The 26,399-nt window shown below is 43.7% G+C and overlaps 1 protein-coding gene and 1 long non-coding RNA gene across 2 annotated transcripts; one reads left to right on the top strand and one right to left on the bottom strand.

Annotated features, from left to right (window-relative positions):
* Nucleotides 1–792: 792 nt before the first annotated feature.
* NOTO (notochord homeobox) lies at nt 793–6,894 on the bottom strand. The gene is made up of 3 exons (XM_027132022.1): nt 6,406–6,894; nt 3,769–3,983; nt 793–1,967 (listed from the first exon to the last, which is right to left on the bottom strand). Exons 1-3 carry the CDS (start codon nt 6,836–6,838, stop codon nt 1,809–1,811), a joined length of 807 nt encoding a protein of 268 aa, XP_026987823.1. The 5' UTR covers nt 6,839–6,894; the 3' UTR covers nt 793–1,808.
* Nucleotides 5,100–24,210, top strand: LOC113633658 (uncharacterized). The gene is made up of 3 exons (XR_003438289.1): nt 5,100–5,887; nt 21,598–21,746; nt 24,103–24,210. It is a non-coding gene; the product is annotated as an uncharacterized LOC113633658 (long non-coding RNA).
* The last annotated feature ends 2,189 nt before the right edge of the window (nt 24,211–26,399 follow it).

The following is a 26,399-nucleotide window of genomic DNA, read 5'->3' as shown; positions in this document are numbered from 1 at the left end:
GGGACAGCAACGGGCTGACTTACTGCTATCCTCTCTGGCCCTCAACCTGAAGGGAAGAACTAGCTTACCCCCACCTATCCATCCTACAAAGTCCGGCGCAAGATTTCCTATTTCCGTAGGCAGTCTGGCAGCGGGACAAACTGTCCTACGAAAGATCAAGCTGGACATGTGTCTTCCTCAGACTCTTCAGGGCGTAGGGACCTTGTAGCCTGGGGGTGCTGGAGGTCTAAGGACCCGTGAAATTGTATGCAGAAGTGTCTGCAGATTCTCATTGTCCTGACAACAGGAGAGGGATCTATTCTCTTGTTCAGGACTGACCTGAACATTTGTCCCCACAGCCAGGCCTGACCACCATGTCTCAGTTTGTTCTCTCGTCCTCCAATTGATTCCGTGCTACTTGAAAAGGGACCTGTGTCTGCATCTGCTGCGGTCTCATGGTGACATTTAGGGATTTGATAGAGCACAGTAACTGCTGAATAGGTCACTGCTGGTGATTTAAAAAAAAAAAAGAAAAAAAAGTGAGCCCATGGTTCCCGGAAGAGGCAAATGTAGCTGTGTTCCTTTAATAGAGCTGACTGGGTCCAGCATTAGGAAGGATTTCCCGGAAGACAGGAACAGGAGGGTTCTTGAAGCTGGACCCTGGCCTCCCTCCAGCTGCAGCTTGGTCCTGGAGGCGATGGTCAACTGACTTGGCGGCAGGTGGTTTCCCAAGGCCACCCCTGCTCCCTGCCTTTTCTCCCTCCCTCAGAAAACTCTGGAGAGCAGTGTGGACCATGCCCTCTCTCACCACCAGGTGGCAGGGCAGTCCTCCTTCCACCAGTTCATCTCAACACCCAGAAGTCATTCTGTATTCTAAATGAATACCCTCAACGGAAGCCCGCCAGGGAATGTGGAGTGCTAGAGAAATTAGCTCTGGAAATATTGGTGGCAGGCTTCACAAGAGTAGGCTATCAGCTACGCTTCTTGGAAAGAAACTGAGTAGATTCCTGGGAAGGAACGGGAGCCATGAGAACTGGTTGTGAAGCAGGGGAATAATAATACAGCAGAGTTTATGACAAAATGCCAGTTTTGGCAAAGGCAGAGTTAAATCTCTCTGTATGAAGATGGATAGGGGGTCAAGTCAAGTAGCTAGATGGAAAAAGATGGTGTTCAGGGTAGCATGTCTGCTCCAAGGAGGCAGCTGGGCCTGAGCTCCTTCTGAGAGTGTTAACATTTCAGACAAAATAAGAAAACTTTGGTAAATTCTGGGAGAGGAAATGGGCTAAATGGTCTGCCCTTCCTTCTTTGCTCTCAACTCCACCATCTCCAATGGCGAAGTCTTCTAGGCCCATATACTGATTCAAGGAGGCCCTCTCTCGTCTACAGCCAGGCCAGGCAAAGATTAATCCCTGGAGAAGCCAGGGGTGAGGTATTACTCCCACAGATGAAGGGGGCCTATAAGCCTTAATAGTTACTGCACACTTAGTACTGAGCCTGGCACACTATAAGTGTTTTACAGACATCATCTCAGTCTTGGGAGGTCTACGTTATCAACATACCCATTATACAGGTGGGGAAAAAAACTTCAGAAGTTCGGTAACTTAGCCAAGGACACAGCTGAAGGCCAAAGTCTGTACCCATGACCATTTGCATTATTACAGCTCCCAGGGGTAGATATAGGAAAGGGGGACCCCTGCTTGACAGTTCAGATTCCCCTGATGCCCTTTGACCTGACAAGCTCTTCATTAAGAATTGGAACAGGGAGGTCCAGTTGGTGCCCCCAGGAAGAACTAGCCCAAACAGCTTGGGTTGAGCCTCTGTCCCAGTCCTCAGCTGTCCACTCCTGACTCTGCATCTTCTCTCTGGATGGTGGTGTTGGAGCTGCTGGAGGGCTCATCCGGGGAGGCAGCCATGGCAGATGCAGCTGGCAGTCTCAGCCTTTGCTGCTTCTGATACTTAACCCTGCGGTTTTGGAACCAGACCCTCACCTGTAATTGAGGCAGTGAGAAGAGATCAGAATGTGACCAGCAGTTCCCACTGCTTCCCCCATTCCCACAGTCCCCACTCCTCTCTGGTCAAAATTTACTCTTCATTCTAAGGGAAGCACACCCTTCCCTCTAATGCCAGTCACCACTCATTCACTCAGCAAATATTTATTGAGCTCCTGATATGAACTAGGCATCACCCTAGGTGACAGTGATAATAGTGAGCAGTAGAGGCATGATCTCTGCCCTCATGGAGCTCATAGTCCAGTGGAGGGAGACTAATAACAAACATGGAAACAAATGTATAAACACAAAAGGGGGTATGAACAGGGGTTTGAGCCTCCCTGAAGAACCAGCACTTAAGCTGAGGCTCAGAGGATGAGAGGCCAGCCCGATGGGAACAGAGAAAAAAGCAAGCCAGGGCAGGGGAACCAAGCTTGGAGCGTCTGAGGACCAAAAAGGAGGACAGCATGGCAGGCACATCTGAGAGAGGAAAGCAAAGGAAGGGAAACTGTGAAGGCCATGGGTTAGAAGTGTCAACTTTGAGCTTTTAAGTGGGATGAAACACAGTCCTATTTACATGTCAAGTAAACTGCACATCTGGCAGTTGTGTGAAGAATGGATATAAACAGATTTGGGGAGATAGCTGGGGAGACTATTGCAGGGATCTAGTGAGAGCTGGGGCTGCACACTCCCTTCCCTGTGTGATGAGAAAAACAGTCCCATTTGGAACTGGGGGCAATGGAGAGAAATGAAATGATTCCAGTTGTATTTTGGAGGTAGAAGTGAAAAGGCTAGCTGATGGATTGGAAGTGGGAGAGAAAGAGGAATCTAGGATGACTAAGTGTTTTGAGCAACTGGGTGGACGGTGGTGCCATGTGTGGGAAAAGGAAGAGATATGGGGAGAAAAAAAAATCAAGAATTGAGGTTCTGACTTAAGTTTAAAATGGCTACCCACAAGACATCCAAGTGGAGGCCGCAAGAAGGTAGTTAGATGTACAAGTCAGGAAAGAGAGGTGGGCTGAAGATAAAAATTAGGGAGTCATTGGCTTACAGATAGTATTTAAAACCCATGGGGATAGATTAAATCAGCTAGGGAGGAAAATTCGAGGTCACAAAGAGAAGAGTTGCCTACAAAGGCAACCAAGAAGAAAGGACCAAAAAGCCAGGAGAAAAACCAAGAGAGTGTGGTGTCTGGAAGCCAAGAGAAGAGTGTATTTCCTAAGAGAAGGAGTGGTTGCCTGTACTGAGTGGTGGGGTAAGATGAGGAAAGGAAAGCATCTGCTGACTTTGGCAACATGGAGGACATTAGAGACCTTGAGGAGAAGGTTCAATGAAATGGTAGGTAAAGAATTCACAATGCAATGAGTTAAGAGTAGATGGGAGGTGAGGACATACAGAGAACATAGCCAGTTCTTGATAGGTTTGCCTCTGAAAAGAGCAGAGAGATGATGCAGTAGCCAGAGGGGAATATGAGGTCAAGGGAATGTTTATTATTTTTAATATTTAGTCCCTTGAATACCTACTTAATTTCACTGTCAGCTCCTTATTTAGCATGGAGACATTACATTATAAAGTTCTAGATTAACACCATGTGTTGTTTCCATAATGTGATTTCAAATAGGACTATTTTTCTCAACATATAGGGAAGGGAGTGTGCCAGTGGTTAGGGCCTGTCTCCCCCATCGGCATGGCACAGAGGATGAAGGCCTATAAATTCCTCCCAGCCCCAACTCAGGGTCTTTGAGAGAGTAGTATCTGTCCCTAGGTACAGCCCGGGCCCCACAGGAGTCCCTGCTCTCACCTGGTTCTCTGTAAGGTTGAGCTGGGCTGCCAGCTGGGCTCTCTTCTTCCCCACTAGATTGTGCTGTTTTGCAAACACTTTCTCCAACTCTTCCAACTGCTCCAAGTTAAACATGGTTCGGACCCTCTTTTGGGATCTCTCAGTGTCCTGAAGGTCCTGAGCTTGGGCCCAGTTGCAGGGACCCCAGAGGCCTAGGCAGTGAGCCAGCTCCAAGCCTGAAGAGCAATTAGCAGGAGGAGAGGTTAGCCAGTAACCCCCTAGCTTCTCATCTTAGAGGAGAGAGAACAAGCTCACAGCTCCACTGCCCTGTCTTACCCTTGGCCAGGTAACACAGCAAGAAGGCAGGGTGGGAAGAGACTGCGCAGAAGTAAAACAAATGAAAAAGAAGGGACAGTGTTGTGAGACCGCTTCGGGCTCCATTATTCTTCAAGTGAGTGGCATAATCTTTGGCCCTAAGAGGAGCTGCCAAACCTCCATCTCTCCTTTCCTTTCCTTGGCTACTTCAGGAAAACCCTATGGGATGAGCAGAGAAGAGACCTGCTTCTGAACAAAGAGTGAGGGTTCATCCTTTTTGTTCATTCAACTTTTTGAATGTCTACTATGTTTTAGGCATGGTTCCAGGACAAAACAGAAAATCCCTAATAGTAAAAAAAAGGCAAATAAGTAAAATATTGAGTATGTCAGAAAAGGATTAGCACTAGTGAGAAGAATAAAGCAGGGAAGGACAGGGTTAAGTGTGTGGGAGGGGGAGGGGGGATAGTTTGTATCTTTAGAAAGGTAGACACCTCACTAAGTTGACACTTGAACAGGGCCACTATGTATAGCTTGTGCCCTGCACACAGGTACCCAGCTGAGAGGGTAAGTGGAGTCTGAAATTCTGACCACTCTCCACAGGCCAATTCTTCCTGCCTGACAAGGTGTTGTGCCAGCTTGAAGTTAGGGGGTGACCTTTTCTAATGCACACAAGGGTGCTTTTCAGCTCATAGAGCTGTGGGCCAGCAGAGATGGAGATTGGTCTGCCAGAGGGCAGTACCTGAGTCATAACTCCAAAGGAGTGAGGAAGTAAGCCCTTGGGCTAGCTTGGAGGGAAGTGTTCCAGACAGAGGCCTGGCAAGTGCAGTGCTAAGACTGCTCAGCTCCCACTAGCCTTGGGGAGGCTCCAGGGCTGGCAAACGAAACTGCCCCAGTGAAGGGAGTGAGGCCTGGCTGCCCAAGACCCAAACCACTGGGCTCACCTGGCTTACCATAAACATAAGCATTAATAGAAAACTATGAAGAACAATCAATGGGGCCAGATTTAAAATATGGTACATCCTAACAATGGACCATTCTGTGGCAAAGAAGCTCTGCATGGACTTACAAGGAAAAATCTCTGATTCACGGTCAGGTGAAAACAGTAAGGTGCAGAGCAGTGTGTCTAGTATGGGGGTTAGAAGAATGTGTGTGTGTTTATGTATGTATATATATATTTATTCTCACACATATATACGTGTGTGCAGGTATAAAATACCACTGGAAGAATAAAGAAACTGGTGTCTGGCTGCCTGCGGGGTGGGGAGAACCAGGTGGCTGGGGGACAGGAGTGGTAAAGGAAACTCTTTTCCATACTATATCTCAGTTAACATTTTGAAGTTTGAACTGTATGGATGTAATACCCATGCAAAAACTAACTTGAAAATGAGACAACCATATACAAAGTCGTAAACTGCAATTCAAACCTCAGGTGTGTGGGGATGTTAGAAGAAGGTGGCTTGGAGTGAGGGCTGTGGCTCTTATTCATGGCACGAATTTGGATGGGGTTGGGAGACCAGTGTTTCTCTCCCACATGGTTAGGAGAAATGCCAGCTGAAGGGAGTTGAGGAGATGCAGGATGGGGGGAACCCAGGAAGTAGGAACCAGGTAAGATTGTCTTACAAGGATCTTGGTATGGGTCAATAATGCTTGCACTAACTTTGCTTCTGTTTTCCTTCATGGGAACCACGCAGACGCATGAACCAGAGAGCCAAAAATGGCAGAAACTCGTGTAGATGGATGTTAATGCTAGAGGAGAAAGTTACCTCAATGGTTAAAGTCTCGCTGGGATTTAAGTGACTGCGCTCAAAGGACCCAGAGCCCCAAGGTACCACTCTAAGAGCTATAAGCAAGCAGGCGCAGAGCCGTAACCGCGTCGGCTAACTCCCAACAGCTCCTCGCTGGAGGGTACCAGCGGCAGCATCCGCTTCTCCCGTCTAAGACCGGGCCCTGGGTTCGCGACGAGAGCCGCTTTGGGAAAGAGCCTGCGCCACCAAGCATTATCCGAAGCGGGTGTGGGAGGGAGCAAGGGCCTCTACCAATCCCTCGTCCAGCGACGCGGGGCTGGGCCCCCTGCAGCCCTGCGCTGGTCCTAGTTGTCTTCCGAGCCCCCTCTGGCACGCCCTCACCTCCCGCTCCGCACCCGCCTCACCACACACACCTTCTCCCACCTCAGCGGAGGGCCGGGCAGCCTCCCACCCGGTCTGGGTCCCTCTCTCCGCCCGGTATCAACGGCAGGCTCAAGGGTCATAGCGTTTCCACCCACTCTAACAGTGTGTGGCTCTCAAACTCGGGGACTTCTCCTCTACCCTGTGCCCACCGTCGCGGCCGTCCGCCACCTCGTACCTGTGACGCCGAGGCCCTGGAGGCCGCAAAAGTGGGCGGTGCGCAGCCGCAGCACCGGGAGCTGGGGGCACCGCTGGTCGAGCCCCGCGTTCAGGTAGGCGGGCAGCCACGTAGCCGGGTACGCGCTGGGCAGAGCCGGAGCGGGAGGCCGGGCGGGCGCGGTCCAGAGGCCCCCGGCAGCGCCGGCGGAGACAGACAGAGAGGAGATGGCGGGCGCACGGCGGTCGGGTCTGGCCAGGATGGCCTCGACAGAGAAGGAGGACTCGAGGCGTCCGGTTGCACAGGGTGGGCCTGGGCCTGCCGAGCGGCGCGGCAGCGCGGGGGATGCGGGCGCGGGAGACGCGGGCGCGGGAGAGCAGCTGGAGCGCGGGCGCTGGACCCGGGCGCCCGAGGTAGCGGGCGGCCGGCAGCCTCGCTGCCCGGGGCTGGGCATGGCGCGGCCCTTGCCCGGACGGGCGCAGGGAGGGGAGCCGGGGGCCTCTGGGCTGTGTGGGCAGCGCGAGAAGAGAGTGAGGACACCTGCTTTAAATAAGGGAGCGAGCCTTGCTGTCCAGGAACAGCCGCCGCTGCCGGCGAGGTCTCTTAAATTGGACAGGGTGGGGCCGGACTGGCCGGGCCTTTTCTTCCCGCAGCCCAGGCACCGCCTCCCGGGCGCAGCCAACCCCGCAAAGTCCCAAAGCTCCGTGTGCCCCAGCGCCCTCCCTCCTTACGCATTAAAAAAAATCCCACCCCCAACCCCAGCCCGTGCTGTCGGGTAAAGGACCCTGAGCTCGCTGTGACTTGCTGGTGATCCTGGGCGAGCCACCCTGCCAGTGTAGATGGATGTTAAGCTTTGCCTTCAAGCTTTAGCTCATCCTCTCACTGTCTGTGAAGCAGAAGCCCCTGGCCACACTCACCTGTGACTGCGCAAGCCCTTAAATTAAAAAAAAAAATTAATTTAAATATCTTGTTTAACCACTGTGAAATGTAAATTTCCCACCTTTCCCTGACTGGAGACACTGCTGTAGTTACCAATTTCTTTTGAGTCTTTCCAGGAACTTTCTGCACCCACATTACTTAGGGCCCACTGGAAAAATCTTTCCTGTATTCAAAAAAGTAGAAGGGTAAAAACATTAATGGTTCCAGATTAAGAAATACTAATTTATTGCAAATGCATGAGAGTTGATGTCCTACAAAACCTGAATTATGTAGGTGTAAGGCAGGCATTTGTATCCAGTTTTACAGTTGGATAATCAGTATTTACCCATGTCCTTGGGCAAGTTACAAGTTGCTGTTTGAATTTCTTCACCTGTAAAATGGATAACGATGGTAGGTACCTCATGGAGTTGCTGTGTGATTACATGAGTTAATGCATGTAAATCATTTAGAATTGGCCGGTGAGCACTATGCTGTGATTGCAGAGTTCTGAGGGATTCCTGCCTTCCAGGCTCCCATAGCATTCTGCCTCCCCAAATCAATGCCTAACATTGAAACCACTCTACCAGGTCGAGGTGCAGTTCAGTGGCATTGTCCATAGGTATCAGCTGTTTGGAACACCAACATGCCCTATCTGTTCTGCAAAGTAAGGGCTGGAGGAACCTTGCTGGGTTCCTGCCCTCCCCCACTTCCTAATTCAGCAACTACCGGCCCTGCCTTCTGAGCAACCCCCCAGGCAGCCTGGAACGTGAGATTGTGGGCAAAATGATGTGCAAGCGTCCGATCTGATCCCAGGTGTAGGCTTACTGTGTTCTGACCAGAGTACGCAGGGTCAGAGAAGAGGATACAGGAATGAGAGCCCTAGGGATGGGGCATGGATGGGAAGGACTCTGTCTTACGTGAGGTCAGACCCACTGGGATTTGGAAAGTTCTAGATGCTCCCCCCTCCCATAACTCCCAAATCTTACACACACCATTCCATTTCTCAACGTGTTTCTTTTGGAGGAGCTTTTTCTCCAAGAAGGAGGGGCTGTGTTACCCCCCCACCCCACCCAGGACCCACCCAGACTGCAGTGCCAAGGCACCAGAAGCAGGCCTTGTGAGCCTGGATACACACACCCACTTTTTTGGGCCCACAAAGACAGCAGCTTATGCAGTCAGGGAACAGTGGAGCAAGATGATGGAAAATGTGGATTTTGGAGTTGGACAAACCTGGCTTCAAATCCCAACTTTGTCACTGAACTTTTCTGTGACTTCAGATAAGTGGCCTATTCACTCTAAGCCTCAGTTTCTTATAAAATGGGAATGGTCTCTTAAGTGAGAAAATCATACCTAATGGGATTCTTACAAGAGTTGAATGAGATTGAGTTTTTAGCTACATGCTAGCTATTATGGGGAGGAGAGAGGCTATTTACAATAACAGCATGCACCCTGGAATCAGGGGAAGTTGACAAAGAACAAGAAAAAGCTTGTAAGATGGAAGGTGTATGACCATTTTGTTAAGTATGTTTGTGCTGAGTTTTAGGTAAAAAATATGGTCACTGTCTCTAGGTCTGGATTTTCCATACATAATTCACTGTATTTCAGTACATAGTTATCTATATTCTGTTGTTTCACTTATTTCTCCTCAAACTGTAAGCTCCTGAGGGTATAGACATTAATATCCTCAATTTACATATAAGTAAATAGAGCAAGAGAGGTTAACAGACTGCCTAGGTTCAAATCCCCTAGCTATTTCACCCTTAGCAAAATTTGTTTTAATTTACATTTATTTCCCTGAAGACTGTTCAAGTTGAGCATCTCTTCTTAAACTTATCAGCGATTTGGATATCCCCTTTTGTGTGAAGCGCCTGTTCCAGTGGTTTCCTTATTTTTCCATTGGGCTACTATCTTTTTCTTATTAATTTGTAAGAATATTTATGTATAGATAGAGATAGATATTTTGGAATCAAGTCTTTTGTTAAATATATATATATAAGCAAATATCTTCTTCCACTCTGCGGCCTGCCTTTTCATTCTTTTAAAGTTTTCTTTTGGTGAACAAAATTACTAATTTTAATCAAGCTTAATCATCTGCTTTTGTGTCCTTTAAAAGAAACCTTTGCCTATCCAAAGTCATGAAGATATTCTTCTGTTATTTTTAAAATTCTTTGTTATTTTACCTTTTATATTTAGGTCTGGAATTGATTTTTGTGGAGGTGTTAGAAAAAAGACTTTTCAAGGATGAGTCAAAATCTGAATCAATAAAGGAAAATATTGATTGATTTAAATACACAAAAATTTAAAAATTAATTATAATAATGGTTTGTAACTGTACTTTGTTTTCTAAATGATTTGAGACTAACACATTTGAAGAAAATATTATTAGTGTGAAAGCTAGTATTACTGTAATTTTTATTTGTAATTCCAAATCTTGTTTTCTACATAATTTGAGATTAATGCATTTAAAATAAGTATTAGCTTATGTTTTGGGGCACACACCATATAAAAATGTAATTTTGTTACATCAACAACTGAAAGAGAGTAGGGATGGAGCTGTGAAGAAGCAGAGTTTTTGTATGTTATCAAAATTAAGCTGGTATAAATTCAGATTAGAGTGTTATAACTTAGGATGTAAGTTAAATGTAATGCCCATGGTAACCACAAAGAAGATAGCTATAGAATATACATAAAAGAAGATGAGAAAGAAATTTAAACATTTCACTACAAAAAATTGACTAAACACAAAAGAAGACAATACTGTAAGAAATGAGGGACAAAAGCTATGAGGCATACAGAAAACAGCACGATGACAGAAGTAAGCCACTCCTTATGAATAAAGTAATAATCAATTACTTTAAATTACTTTAAATAGATTGAACTCTCCAGTCAAAAGACAGATTGGCAAAATGGATAAAAATACATGAACCAACTATATGCTCTATACAAGAGACTCACTTGACAAGCAAAGACATAAACTGGTTGAAAGTGAAAGGATGGAAAAAGATATTCCATGAAAATAGTAACCAAAAGAGAATAGGAGTAGCTATACTAATATTGGACAAAATAGACTTTAAACCAAAAAAAAAAAAAAAGGGTTACAAGAGACAAAGAAGGACATTATATATTAATAAAATATTCAATACAGGAAGAAGTATAATAAACATTTATGTACCTAATGACAGACCATCAAAATATACAAAGCAAAAATTGACAGAATTGAAGGGAGAAATAGTTCAACAATAATAGTTGGAAACTTTTATATCCTACTTACAATAATGGATAGAACAAATGGAGAGAAGATAAGTAAGGAAATAGAAGACTTAAACAACACAATTAACCAACTAGATGTAACAGACAAATACAGAACACTCTACCCAACAACAAAAAATGTAAAAATTTTGTACATCAAAATATGCTATAAACAGAGTAGAAAGGCCACACAGGATGGGAGAAAATATTTGCAATTTTATATCTGATAAGGGATTAATATCCAGAATATATAGAGAATTCCTAAACTCAACAACAAAATAGCAAACAACCTGATTCAAAAATGGGCAAAAGACTTGAATAGACATTTCTCCAAAGAATATATATGAAAGAACAATAAGCACATGAAAAAATGCTCAAATCACTAATCATTAGGGAAATGCAAATCAAAACTACAGTGAAGGGCTTCCCTGGTGGCGCAGTGGTTGAGAGTCCACCTGCCGATGCAGGGGACACGGGTTCGTGCCCCGGTCCAGGAAGATCCCACGTGCCGCGGAGCGGCGGGGCCCGTGAGCCATGGCCGCTGAGCCTGCGCGTCCAGAGCCTGTGCTCCGCAACGGGAGAGGCCACAACAGTGAGAGGCCTGCGTACTGCAAAAAAAAAAAAAAAAAAAAAATTAAAAATAGAATTACCGTATGATCCAGGCATTCCACTTCTGAGTCTATACCCAAAAGGATTGGAAGCAGGGTCTCGAAGAAATATTTACACACCCATGTTCATAGCAGCATTATTCACAATAGCTAAAACATAGAAGAAACCCAAGTGTGCATTGATGGAAGAATGGGTAAGCAAACCGTGGTTTATACATACAATGGAATCTTTTTTCTTTTTTTCTTTTTTTACTGAAGTATAATTGAAAATGATCACCACAATAAATCTAGTTACCATCTGTCACCATACAGAGTAATTACAATATTATTGACTATATTCCTTATGCTGTACATTATACCCCCATGACTTATCTATTTTATAACTGGAAGTTTGTACTTCTATTTATTTATTTATTTATTTTTATTTTTGGCTGCATTAGGTCTTTGTTGTGGCATGCGGGATCTTTTTGTTGTGGTGTGTGGGCTCTTCGTTGCAGCATGTGGGCTTCTCTCTAGTTGTGGCTGTGGGTTTTCTCCCTCTAGTTGTGGCGTGCGGGCTCCAGGGCATGTGGGCTCTGTAGTTTGCTGCACGCAGCCTCTCTAGTTGAGGTGTGGGAGCTCAGTAGCTGTGGCGCGTGGTCTTAGTTGCCCTACAGCATGTGAGATCTTAGTTCTCCAACCAGGGATCGAACCCATGTCCCCTGCATTGGAAGGCGGATTCTATACCACTGGACCACCAGGGAAGTCCCTGGAAGTTTGTACTTCTTAATCTCTTTCTCCCATTTCACTCGTCTCCCTCCCTCCACTCTGGAAGCCACCAGTTAATTCTCTGTATCTCTGAGTCTGTTCCTGTTTTAAGTTTATTCATTTGTTTTGTTTTTTAGATTTTATATATAAGTGAAATCATATGGTACTTGTCTTTATCTGACTGACTTACTTCACATAGCGTAATACCCTCTAAATCCATCCATGTTGTTGCAAATGGCAAGACTTCATCCTTTTTTATGGCTGAGTAATATTCCATTGTATATGTATATATACCACATCTTCTTTATCCATTCAGCTATGGATAGACACTTAGGTTGCTTCCATATCTTGCTATTGTAAATAATGATGCAATGAACATAGATGTGCATATATGCTTTCAAAGTAGTGTTTATTTTACTTCAGAAAAATACCCAGAACTGGAATTGCTGGATTGTATGGTAGTTCTATTTAAATTTTGTGAGGAATCACCATACTGTTTTCCATAGTAGCTGTACCAATTTCATTCCTACCAAAGCACATGAGGGTTCCCTATTCTCCACATCCTCACCAACATTTTTTTTTGTTGTCTTTTTGATAATAGACGTTCTGCTAAGTGTGAGGTGATATTTCATTATGGTTTTGATTTGAATTTTCCTGATGATTAGTGATGTTGAGCATCTTTCCATGTGTTCATTGGCCATCTGTTATGTCTTTTTGGGAAAATGTCTATTCAGGTCCTCTGATCATTTTTTAATTGGGTTGTTTGTTTTATTGCTATTTAGTTGTATGAGTTCTTTGTATATTTTGGATATTAACTGTTTCTTGCATATGTCATTTGCAAATATCTTCTCCCACTCAGTAGGTTACATTTTCTTTTGTTGATAGTTTCCTTCACTGTTCAAAAACTTTTTAGCCTTATGTAGTCCCATTTGTTTATTTTTGCTTTTGTTTCCCTTTCATGAGGAGACATATCCCCCCAAATATTGCTATGTCAAAGAGCATACTGCCTATGTTTTCTTCTAGGAGTTTTATGGTTGCAGGTGTTACTTTTAAGTCTTTAATCCATTTTGAGTTTATATTTGTATATGGTGTGAGCAAGTAGTCCAGTTTGATTCTTTTGCATCTAGCTGTCCAGTTTTCCCAGCACCATTTATTGAAGAGGCTGTCTTTTCTCCATTGTGTATTTTTGCTGCCTTTGTCATAGATTAATTGACTGTAAGTGTATCGGCTTATTTCTAGGCTCTCTATCCTGTTCCACTGATCTATGTGTCTCTTTTTGTGCCAGTACTATACTGTTTTGATTACTGTAGTTTTGTAGTATAACTTGAAATCAGGGAGTATAATACTTCTAGCTTTATTCTTCATTCTCAGATTGTTTTGGCCATTCAGGGTCTTTTGTGTTACTACAAAAACTTTAGCATTATTTGTTCTGGTCTGTGAAAAATGTCGTTGGCATTTTGATAGGAATTGCACTGAATCTGTAGATTGCCTTGGGTAGTATGTCATTTTAACAATACTAATTCCTCCAATCCATAAACGTGGTATATCTTTCCATTCGTTTGTGTTATTTTCAGTTTCTTTCATTGATGTCTCAGTTTTCTGAGTACAGATCTTTAACCTCCTTATTTAGATTTATTCCTAGGTATTTTATTCTTTTTTATGCAATTGTAAAAGGGATTGTTTTCTGTATTTGTCTTTTGGATACTTCTTTTCTAGTGTACAGAAATGCAACAGATTTCTGTATATTAATTTTGTATCCTGAAACTTTGCCAAATGCATTGATGAGCTCTAGTAGTTTTCTGGTGGCATCTTTAGGATTTTCTATATGTGGTATCATGTCATCAGCAAACAGTGACAGGTTTTCTTTTTCCTTTCCAATTTTGATTCCTTTTATTTCTTTCTATTGTTTGATTCCTGTGGCTAGGACTTCCAATACTGTGTTGAATAAAAGTGGCAAGAGTGGGCATCCTTGTCTTGCCTCTGATCTTAGGGGAAATGCTTTCAGCTTTTGACCATTGAATATGATATTGGCTATAGGTTCATCATATATGGCCTTTATTATGTTGGGGTATGCTCCCTCTATACCCACTTTGTTGAGAATTTTTATTATAAATGGATGTTGAATTTCGTCAAGAGTTTTTCTGCATCAGGTAATCATATGATTTTTATTTTCAAATTGTTAATATGGTGTATCACATGATTGATTTGCAGATATTGAACCATCCTTGCATTGTGGAATAAATTTTACTTTATCATGGTGTATGATTCTTTTAATGTATTATTGAATTTGATTTGCTAGTATTTCATTGAGGATTTTTGCATCTATGTTCATCAGAGATATTGGACTGTAATTTTATCTTTTCGTGGTGTCTTTGCCTGGTTTTGGTATCAGGGTGATGCTGGCCTTGTAGAATGAGTTCGGAAACATTCCTCCCTTTTGAATTTTTTGGAGTAGTTTGAGAAGAATATGTGTTAATTCTTCTTTAAGTGTTTGGTAGAATTCACCTGAGAAACCATCTGGTCCTGGACTTTTGTTCATTGGGAGTTTCTTGATTGATGATTCAATTTCATTACTGGTAATTGATTTGTTCATATTTTCTATTTATTCCTGATTCAGTCTTGTGAGGTTGTACATTTCTAGGAAATTATCCATTTCTTCTAGGTTGTCCTTTTTCTTTTCTTTTTTTTTTTTTTTGCGGTACGTGGGCCTCTCACTGTTGTGGCCTCTCCCGTTGCAGAGCACAGGCTCCGGACGCACAGGCTCAGTGGCCATGGCTCACGGACCTAGCCGCTCCGCGGCATGTGGGATCTTCCTGGACCGGGGCAAGAACCTGTGTCCCCTGCATCGGCAGGCGGACTCTTAACCACTGTGCCACCAGGGAAGCCCCTAGGTTGTCCATTTTATTGGCATATAATTGTTCATCGTAATCTCTTATGATCCTTTGTATATCTGTAGTGTCGGTTGTAACTTTTATTTCTGATTTTATTTATTGGGACTGTTCTCTTTCTTTCTTGATGAATCTGGCTAAAGGTTTATCTATTTATTTAGCTTTTCAAAGAATCAGCTCTTAGTTTCAGTGATCTTTTCCATTGTTCTTTTAGTCTCTTTTTATTTATTTCTACTCTGACCTTTACTATTTCTTTCCTTTTATTAACATGTTTTATTTTTTGTCTTTCTTTTTCTAGTTCCTTTAGGTGTAATGTTAAATTGTTTATTTGATATTATTCTTGTTTTCTGAGGTAGGCTTGTATCACTATAAACTTCTCTCTTAGAACAGCTTTTTTAGTATACCATAGATTTTGGATCATTGTGTTTCCATTTTCATTTGTCTTCAGGTATTTTAAAAATTTCCTCTTTGATCTCTTCAGTGACCCATTGGTTGTTTAGTAGTACTTTGTTTAGCATCCATGTGTTTGCATTTTTTGCAGTTTTAAAAATTGTGGTTGATTTCTAGTCTCATACTGTTGTAGTCAGAAAAGATGCTTGATATGATTTCAAGCTTCTTAAATTTATTGAGACTTGTTCTGTGGCCTAGAATTTGATATATACTGGAGAATGTTCCATGTGTGCTTGAAAAGAATGTATATTCTACTGCTTTTGGATGGAATGTTCTATATATATTTATTATGTCGATGTGGTCTAACGTGTCATTTAAGGCCATTGTTTCCTTATTGATTTTCTGTCTAGATCATCTGTCCATTGGGGTAAGTGGGGTGTAAAAGTCCCATACTAGTATTATATTTTTGTTAATTTCTCCCTTTATGTTTTGTTAATATTTGCTTTATATATTTAGGTACTCCTATGTTCGATGCATATAACTTACAACTGTTATATCTTCTTGTTGGATTGTTCCCTTGATCATTATGTAATGTCCTTCTTTGTCTCTTGTTACAGTCTTTGTTTTAAAGTCTATATTGTCTGATATAAGTATTGCTAACCTAGCTTTATTTTCATTTCCATTTGGATGGAATACTTTTTCCATTTCCTCACTTTCAGTCTGTGTGTTGTCTTTAGATCTGAAGTGAGTCTCTTATAGGCAGCACATATATAGGTCTTGTTTTTGTATCCAATCAGCCACTCTATGTCTTTTGATTGGAGCATTTAATCCATTTATATTTAAAGTAATTTTTTTTGGTCATGCTGTGTGACTTGCAGGATCTTAGCTCCCGAAACAGAGATTGAACCCATGCCCCCTGTAGTGGAAGCATGGAGTCCTAACCACTGGACCACCAGGGAATTCCCTAATTATTGATAGGTATGCACTTATTGCCTTTTTAATTGTTTTATGGTAGTTTTGTAGTTCTTTTTTGTTCCTTTCTCCTTTTGCTCTCTTCCCTTTTGATCTGATGACTATCTTTAGTATTATGTTTGGATTCCTTTCCTTTGTTGTGAGTGTCTTATGGGAGTTCCCTTGTATATAACTAGTGCTTTTTTCTTGCTGCTTTTAAATATCTTTATATTTATGCCAATTATTTTATATCTAAATATAATTATCTTTAATTATTGCCATTTTAGTTACAGCATGTCTTGGTGTGGACCTCTTTGGGTTCATCTTGTTTGGGACTCTATGCTTTTTGGATCTGAATATCTGTTTCTCTTCCCAGGTTAGGGAAGTTTTCACTTATTATTTCTTCAAATAAGTTCTTTGCCCCCTTTTCTCTCTATTCTCCTTCTGGGCCCTTGGATTGTGAATATTACCATGTTTGATATTGTCCCAGAAGTCTTTTAAACTATCCTCATTAGGCACTTCCCTGGTGGTGCAGTCATTAAGAATCCACCTGCCAATGCAGGGGACATGGGTTCAAGCCCTGGTCCGGGAAGATCCCACATGCCGCAGAGCAACTAAGCCCGTGCACCACAACTACTGAGCCTGCGCTATAGAGCCCGTGAGCCACAACTACTGAAGCCTGCGGGCCTATAGCCTGTGCTCTGCAGCAAGAGAAGCCACCGCGATAAGCCTGCGCACCGCGACAAAGAGTAGCCCCCACTCACCGCAACTAGAGAAATCCCACACAGCAATGAAGATCCAACACAGCCAAAAAAACAACAAAAAAAAAAATCAAAAAAAAACCTACAGGAAGAATTATATTTCAAAATGACACTTCAGAAGTAGCCCTAATTAAAGTCAGGAATAAGATGTATACCCAGTATTGTAGTGTCTATTTATCATTGTACTGGTGATACAATGCCATAAGACACAAAAAGAAAGATGTAAGAATTGGAAAGGAATAGATAAAATTACTCTTATTTGTAGACAATATGACTACAGAGAAAATTCAAGCAAATTCACAAAGAAACTATTAAAACTAATCAGAAAATTTAGTAAAGTTGCTGGGTATCTGATCAATATATAAAAATTGGTAAATGTAAATATTATTAGCAAATGTAATAGAAAAATATATCTCATTCATAACTGCAACATAAACTATAAGGTACATAGGAATGAACTTAGGAGATGTGTGAAATATTTAAAGAGAAAAGTAGAAAACAGTATTGAAGGACATAAAATAAGACCTTAATAAATGAATGGGAAGACTCAAGGTCAAAAGATGACAACTATTCCCAAAATTATCCAAAAATTAAATGCAATTAGAATTTTAAAAAATCCAAATTATAGAGCTTGACATACTGATTCAAAAACTGTAGAACAAAACACCAAGAGTATCTAAGACAATTTGAAAAAAGTGAATAAGGTAAAGGAACTTACCTTACCCAATATCAACACTTCTTATAAAGCTATAGTAAAAATGTGGACATATTATTTGGTTATGAATATGGAAAAAGAAAAAAGGAGATTTCTTTTTTCAAAAGGCATAGTTTTATGACCTCAGGATAAGGAAGACTTGCTTAAATACAAGAAACACAATAAACTTTGATACATTCAAACTTAAAACTTCTGTACAGTAAAAGACACCATAAACAAAGATAAAAGCCAAGTCACAAACTGAGATAATATATGTACAACCCCCAGAGCTGACAGGGTTCAATCAGAGAATCCAAACCACTAGGGGTGGCATGCCATAAGGCATTTATTATGGAAATTTGATCTTATGTAATTATGGGTACTATTTAAACAGTTCACGTACAGCTATTGCTTCTGCATCTAGTACTGAGGCCTCAAGTAGGCAGGGTAGGCAGTGAGGAATGAAAAGTGAACATGAAGTGGGGAGGATAGGGATCGCTGGAACCTTCGAGGAAGAGCTGAAGCTCTCAAGAAGAAACTGGAACTCACTTCTTTCTTTCACTGCCTCCAAGCCTCCAACTTCCATGATGCAGGAGATCAGTAGAAGAATCTGGTGTCTTTCATCCCAGAGCTAAAAATGCACCTAGCCCAGGAGTTGAAGAAGCTGAAGGAGGAGATCCAATGAGAGCTGAAAGAGCTGCAGACTTGGCTCTTGCCTCACACCAATAAAGTGAACCAACAGGTCCACAACACTGTGCTTGAACTGCAATAACACCTGACCCTACAGCGACCTTCCAAGTATAAACATAGCTGCTTCACTTCTACCTTGCAAATATCATGGAAATTTCTCCTGTGGCCAACCCTAACCTAGAACCATAGAGGAAAGGGAATTGTAGGAAGTATGATTCCAGCTTAGTTAAGGTGATATAGTCCAAAGCCATCACTGCCCACCCTTTGTCAACTTGGCATCCATAAATACCTGTTTTCACCAGACATAACTTTCAAATAAAGTTTGAAAGCAAACTACAGCGAAATTCTGTTTCTGCTTAACATGATATACCTATCCCTGTACAATGAAAATATGTCGGATCAAGTGGTTATCCATGTGGAAAAAGAAAAAGTTCATTTCTAACCCTCCCCTGCCAAAAGAAGATACAAAGTCTGTAAGTTCATAGTTTTCATAGTTTGGTGATGTTCACTTCTCTTCTAGCTATGTCACACTGCCCCTGTGATATCCTGTAACAATTACTGATGAATAATGTTAAAAACTTATTTAGACAGTAGAGGGATGGGAAGCCAAAGGGAAATTTTGGTTAAAACACAAAAATATTTACATTGAAATAAGAAGACATTTTCGTCCTCATTCCTGCAACTGGTTGTGTTGTGTTAGCTGATATTTAAAAATACGCTTCCACTCCCCATTTCATATTCCCTGCCTGATGGGGTGACCCTTGTTTCTGCCAATAGCACTCCTTCCTGCATTAGTTTGTAGTAGTTTTGCTGTCGATTTTAATCACAGGAGGTGAGAATACTTGGTAAAGAGACTCCCCATTCCCCCCTTGATTGTCAGGACCAACCAACCCAGGCAGTACAATAACCTTCTTTGCCTGTTGATTCACTGGCAAGAGAAGCCCAAAGTAGCCAGGGCCAGTCTCACTTTACAGCTCAGTGGGACCACTGCTGTGTTTCCTGTGGAAATATTTCTCTTTGGGGAACTAATACTCTAGATTAGCATAGCCCAAAGTTTCAGAGACAGAAAGCAATAATTCTGCTAGAGCAGTACTGTGTGTCATCTCATTTATACTCTGTTTCCTGACTCACGAATCCTTGCTTTGGGAGAAACAGCACCCTATGTCAGTTGCTCATTTAGAGCATATCCTTCATCCTGAAGGGCATTACCCAAGCCCTCAAGGTGTTGCCACCCAGCTGGAACCATAACTGAGTCTTCAATAGACCATTCTACTGTTCTCTCAGGCCAGCTACTTTAGAGTAATGGGGAACATGGTAAGACCAGTGAAGACCGTAAGCCTGAGCCCATTGTTTCTCTTCATTTGCTGTAAAAGAAATTCTTTGGTCAAAAGCAATGCTATGTGGAATGCCATGACATACAGATAAGGCATCCTGTATGTTCACAGATGGTGATTTTGACAGAAGCATTGTGGGCAGGAAAAACAAATCCATGTCACAGTTACTGGATATTCCATTGAGAACAAAGCCCTGCTCCTTCCTTTGTAAACAACCTGCCACCATGTGGCTGATTGACTTCCAAATTGGGAACTCAGTGTTGGCTTCTACTGTTGGCAGGTTGGGCACTCAGCAGTGGCTGTAGCCAGACTGGCCTTGGTGAGTGAGAATCCATGTTACTAAGCCCACACATGACCTCTATCCCTCCCACCATGGCCACATTTTCCATGAGTCCATTATAATAACAATACCTACTTTGTCTTTGGTGATTAAGTACCATTACTTGGTCCCTGCTAACCTGGGATTTCATCATCCCCATTGAATGTGGGGAGCCAGATTCAATAGTGTAAATTCCTACCATTATTTTTGGCCTACAGAGAATAGCCACCACAGAGCTCTTCAAGGATATCAGGGCTCTCCTTGTGAATGTGCTTCTCACAGCCTTGGGGAAAGGAGTGTCCTCTGGACTTTCCTGAGCACATTTTTAGGAGGTAGGTAAATAGGTCTTATATGATAAATCTACTGTAGCATTCCAATCTTCCTTAGCCTTTGAATACTTTCTTCTACTGTATACCAAAGAAGTTTTGGCATTCTAGCTTCCAGATTTCAATCAGCCAACTGAGCAAATGGTTGGAACCACTCAAGCTAACACATTGAATCAGAAATTTCTACACTAATAAATAAATGTAGCCTAATCTGACTTTATATTCCTTCCACCCCGAGTCTGCACGTTAGGGATCCATATCTATACATTTCCCCAGGTTTCCGTTGATATAAATTGGCAAAGTCATGAAATTATTTTGGTGTGTATCACACCTTCTCTTGGGTCATGCTTTGTACTTCACCCTTTGGAGTCTGTTTGGACTTGAGCCTATAAGCAATGGAGGTAGATCCTGAGAAAAATCAACACTTCTACTTCAGGGAAGGCCACTACAGGCCCCACAGGCAAGGGAGACTTCCTCACGTAGGGGTGGAAGGGCCATTTCTACTGAAAAAAGTGGTTCAGCAGAACTTAGGGACTCAAGGTCCCCAGGTTCACAGGAATCTGTCAATACATGTCTCCATCCTAACTTTCATGGTCCCACTCCTTCCCCATCAACTACCTAATTTTAACAGAAGAGAATTCTGAGGACACAAGCCGTAGTCCCTACATGGACCTTGAGATGGGAATGTAAAGCCCTGACTCATCATATTCTTTCCCCAAGTTCTTCAGGGCACTTTAGCAACATACCAATCTCATTCTAATTGTTATGCTCAAGCAAATACTTGGTCAAAGTATTGACTTCTATAGGCACTTGATTACGATTGTCTACAGGTGATTTTTTTTCTTTCCTTCTTTCTTTTTTTAAAAAACTTTTTGGCCATGCCACAGGGCATGCAGGATCTTATCTCCCCAACCAGGGATTGAACCCACTCCCCCTGCAGTAGAAGCACGGAGTCTTAATCACTGGACTGCCAAGGAAGTCCCTACAGGTTATTATTTTAAAACGTTTTCTCCTGTTATATGCCATGGAGTAACAGTGATCCCTTTACCCCTGGTAACCCTTGGTAAGTGTCATTTATGCCTTTAGATCTAATTAGATCACAGAATCAATTCTAGACAATTTAGACCAAATTTAGAGAACCCATCACTCACTAAGGTTCTGTTCTTCTTGGAACTATGTCTGCTAGCAAATTCTATTCCAGTCAGGATCCAATCTGTGAAGCAGAGCCACGAGGAGTGACATAGGATAAGGAATTTATTATGGGAATTTGACTTTATGCAATCACGGGAGCTGGTTATAGCGTCTATGTAAGGCTGTTACTTCTTTTTCTGGGGCTAGGGACTGAAATCCCCTGGAAAGGCAGTCAAGAAGGAAAGATGGCTATGAAGTGGGGAAGCAAGGACGAACCAGGATCCAGGAGGAAGAGCAAGAATGAGCTGGAAACGGCCTCCATCTCACACCCCCTCCAAGCCTCTAACGTCACTGATGTAGGTGACCTGCAAAAGACTCTGGTGTCCTTTGTTCTAGAGCTAAATACATACCTAGCCCAGGAGTTGGGGAAAGTGAAGAGGGTCTGGGGACAGATAAAGGAGCTTTGTGTCCAGCTGCTGCCCCCACCAGGAAGGGGAGGCAGCAGCTCAGCCGCGATGCGTGAGCCACCCCAGGGCCTACCTCACACAGTGTGAACGTGCTGCCTGCAGCGTCACTTCTGCCACATGAGTATCATGCAGATTTCTCCTGTGGCCGAACCTAGCCCAGAACCATGTAAGGAAGGGAATTCTGGGAAATGTAGTTCTAGCTTAGCTAAGTTGACGCAGTACAGAGCCACGAGCCTATTTATATTAAAAGGTTTAAAACACGTATAAGGTAAAACATAAATAAGTGGTACAAGTATAAAGACATTCTTGAGCATGGTAAATATGACAATTAAAATAGGGATGAGCTCCGGGGAAAAAGGGAATGGGACTAGGGAGGGGTACATATACCGTTAATTTTCTGTAATATTTCTTAAAACAACTAGAGTAAAAATGTTTGATAAAAGTGGGTGGTGGGCTTCCCTGGTGGCGCAGTGGTTGAGAGTCCGCCTGCCGATTCAGGGGACACGGGTTCGTGCCCCGGTCCGGGAAGATCCCACATGCCGCGGAGCAGCTGGGCCCGTGAGCCATGGCCGCTGAGCCTGCGTGTCCGGAGCCTGTGCTCCGCAACGGGAGAGGCCACAGCAGTGAGAGGCCCGTGTACGGCAAAAAAAAAAAAAAAAAAAAAGTGGGTGGTGGTGGGCATATGGATATGCTTTGTATTAATTCTCTATACTTGTCTATAGGTTTGACATGTAGACAGCAGGAAGAGGGGGAAAATGGTAATCATAATGATTGCTAATACTTACTGGTCGCTTAAGCTTTGCACTTGGATTATCTCACTTAAGTAGAGAACTAGTTTCTTTCTCTGGACTGAGGGAAGAAACATAGCTGTAGACACCAATATTCTGAACCCTAGTCAGGACCCCAGGGCCACCGGGGACCGAGGAAGTTGGAGAAGGCATGTTGGGAGACCCCTTGGCTCCCCTTTCCTCCAACACCCTCGAGAATCCTTGTCCCTTTTCTCCTTTTCCACCTTCTCTTTTGCAGAGTCTCTCCTCATCCCTCTTTCTCTTTCATCTTGCCAAAGGGAGACTTTTTCACCCAGAAGAAAGGTGCTAACTAGGGAATATGGTGGTCATTGCAGCTGAGATGCAGGGCCCACACACATCAGGCCTCAAGTCCAGCCCAGCCTACAGGAAGAGAAGGCCTGAGGGCCACCTCGGGGGAAGCCCTACACCTCCTCCCCCTGCCCAGCTGTCTCAGCTACCCCCCACACCTGCTTCTCCCCTCATCTGCCCCTCCTGCACCCCCTTGCACCTGACAGGCCAAGAGCAAACAAGTTGTTGTTTGTTCCTCTCTCCCAGGAATGCACAGTGACACAGAAGAGGCACACATTGCTAACACACATTGCACTTTGCAGTTACCTACTGTTTCCTAGCTTTTTCTTATGTATGCTGCTTTTAAGACTTTCTCTGAAATCCTGTGCTCTTTAATTAGACTGAAGTCAACAAACATCTATTTGTTTGAGACCTATTTTATGTCCTGGGTTTATGAGGGGTGCAAAGGAATGAAGACTACCGTTTCTTCCCACTGGGAACTCACAGTCTCATGTTGGGGGAGATTCACAACTAAGTAATGCGACTGTCAAACTAAAAGGGCAGATTCTATGTGAGTATGAAGGACAGAGATTAGCTATAGCTTCAGAGATCCAGGAAGGCTTCTTGGGGGAGGCTTTCCTCTGCAGATACTTCCAAAGAGAGGATAGCCTACAAAGGCAAGGAGTGGGGGAGATTATGCAAAAAGAATGTGCTGTGAGAGAAGAGAGAAGGGCTAACTAGTATGGACCCGTGTGGACTCCCAGCTTTAAGGAGGGCCAAAGGCAGGGGGAAGAAACAGTGATCAGAGAGGAAGTGTAAGGACCGGGGCAAACAACCCTCATTCAGTGCGACTAGTATGTTTTCTACCCACTTAGAGTACTTTAGAGCTGGTTGGGGCCTTCGCAGCCAACTAGTCAAAGCCATTTGTTGTACTGAAAGGAAGGACATTGAGACTGAACTAAGTGGGGAGAGATTTGCACAAAAGGCAAAACTTGGTCCAGGACTCAGCTTCCAGCTCACTGTACACCATACCCCTGTGACAACCCCAGACCCAGGTCAGCAGCTTCTTTGTCATGTTACCCACCAGCCACGCCTACCACAGTACCCAGCACACAGTAGGTACACACATATTTGCTGAATTGAATTCTATTTCTCCTTTATTCCTCCAGTTTCTAAAGAAAGGAACAAGAAAGAGGGATGGGGGGCTTCCCTGGTGGCGCAGTTGTTGGGAGTCTGCCTGCCAATGCAGGGTACACGTGTTCGAGCCGTGGTCTGGGAAGATCCCACATGCCGCGGAACAACTAAGCCCTTGAGCCACAACTACTGAGCTTGCGCGTCTGGAGCCTGTGCTCCGCAACGGGAGAGGCCGCGACAGTGAGAGGCCCACGCACCGTGATGAAGAGTGGCCCCCGCTCGCCGCAACTGGAGAAAGCCCTCGCACAGAAACGAAGACCCAACACAGCCAAAAATAAATAAATAAATAAATTAATTAAAAAAATTTTTTTAAAAAAAGAAAGAAAGAGGGATGGTCCTCTACCAAACCACTATTTATACCACAGGCTCTGGGTAAGGGGTGTATCTTGTTGATCCCCATGATTCTGCTGTTATTCCCATTTTATAGATGGGGAAACTGGATCTTGAAGAGCTAAGATTTGTTTTGCAGCTAGTGAACTGTAAGAATTCAAACCCAGGTCCATCTGACGATAAATTCCACACTAAGAGTATCAACTTAAATGGCTGAAATTGAATTTAATTGAGTTAATTTCTCCTCTGTGCCCCACAGCCCTTCAAGGGGGAAGGATTATTTTTTCCCTTTGGGGGTGCATGGGGGATAGAGCTGTAGTAGAAGGGTGTATGTGTGTGAGAGAGAGAATAAATCCTTTTAAAGACCAACTTGTTTCAACTATTCATAACTGACTGAACTTCCAATACCAGTAGAAGAAGTGAACAAAGGTATTGGTTCTTTTTAAAAAGTCACTGACAGGTTCAGCCCGTCTCTGCATCATCACATTCAAACCTGGTCTGAGGGTCCAGAAACTCAGGGGTGTTGTTGAAATGGAAAAACACAGAAAGAGTTGGGTTATCATGTGTGTCATCTCTCCAAGTGTCTTGTAAGCAGATGGTGTTCGAGGGGGAGAGGATGAAAGAACCACCTAGAAAGCGGTTTCTGTGTTCAGAAGAAAGGAAAATAGAGATGACGGTGGTGGTGATGGTGTGTGTGGATTGCAGGCAGGTGTCAGGGGTGTTGGGCAGGGAGAAGAGGACAGACTTGTCACGGGCCCTCACACCAGCCCAGACCTTCCCTCATGCCCTTGTAACCTTTTTAAGGCTCTTCCACAAGTGGGCTTCTGGGGTTGTCACCAAGCCTCTGCCATCCCCTACTAAGGCTGAGGAGGTCAAGTCCAGGGATGGGGAGAGAACTGGGTGGAAGGGGGCACTGGAAGTCCTGGGAAACCTCACTTTCCAGGCCAGGTGCAGAGGCTGGTCCTTGCCACCAGCTGGGGGTCTAGGAGTCGGGTGGGGGCTCTGGCTGCCTGTTTGTTCAGCCCTGAACTGAGGTTCCTGTTAGGAAGTTACCTTATTTGTGTTCAGACTGATTTGTTTGCTGTTCACACTCACATGGTGAGCTGCCCCTTGGAGTCCTGGCTTCAAACGTAGGGTTAGGCATGGGAAGTGGGAATGATGGCCAGACTCAGAGCCTGCAGGGTCCAGAGAGTACTCTGGGAAAATCAATGTCTACAAGCTCCTGATGAGAAGGTGGGTTGGACCCCACTGGAAGCTCAGCCCTGGCTCCCTGCTTTCCAGAGGAGAACCACATGGGGCTCACCCAGTGAGGAGTCCTAAGGCAGGAAGCCTCGGAGTTTGGCTTCCTCACTCACCGGGGGAAGTGCCTAGTGAGGAACAAAGTATCCTAATGCCAGGCTCCCACCTTGAAATGCTGATTTAGTTGGTCTGTGGTGTGCCTGGGGCACCGGGACTTGTACAACTTTCCCAAGTGATTCCACTGTGTGGCCAAGGTGAGAACCTCTGTTCTAGACTCTACTAGCTTCTCAAACTTTAATGTGCATACACATCACCCAGGAATCTAGTTAAACTGTAGATCCAACTCAGTGGGTCGGAGTTGGGTCCTTACATTCTGCATTTCTAACACATTCCCGTGTGATGCTGGTGCTGTTAGTCTGGGGACCATTCCTTGAATGGCAAGCCCCTATACCTGCTTTCAACTTCTCCTTCCAATTATCAGGGGGAAGGGGGTGGGGCCGTGTCCCCAAGCTTTCTGTACCTGTTTACTCGGCCCACCCTTTCCCCACCACCTTGCTTGGTAAAGTGATCAGCACACTTCACAGCCTCTCTGGCCAAGGCCAGTCCTCTAGTCATTTTCAGAGTCTAAGTGGACAAAACAGATCCCTTACCCTACCTGAGACCAACCAATTCAACTGGCTCCAGCTGGGGAGTGTGGCAGAGG

This window comes from Aethalodelphis obliquidens, unplaced genomic scaffold (assembly GCF_003676395.1).
Source record: "Aethalodelphis obliquidens isolate GAN/ISIS:26980383/991018 unplaced genomic scaffold, ASM367639v1 scaffold40, whole genome shotgun sequence".
Classification (NCBI taxonomy): Eukaryota; Metazoa; Chordata; class Mammalia; order Artiodactyla; family Delphinidae; genus Aethalodelphis; species Aethalodelphis obliquidens.
Note: the sequence above shows the minus strand (reverse complement) of the source record. Positions and strands in the feature narration are given on the sequence as shown.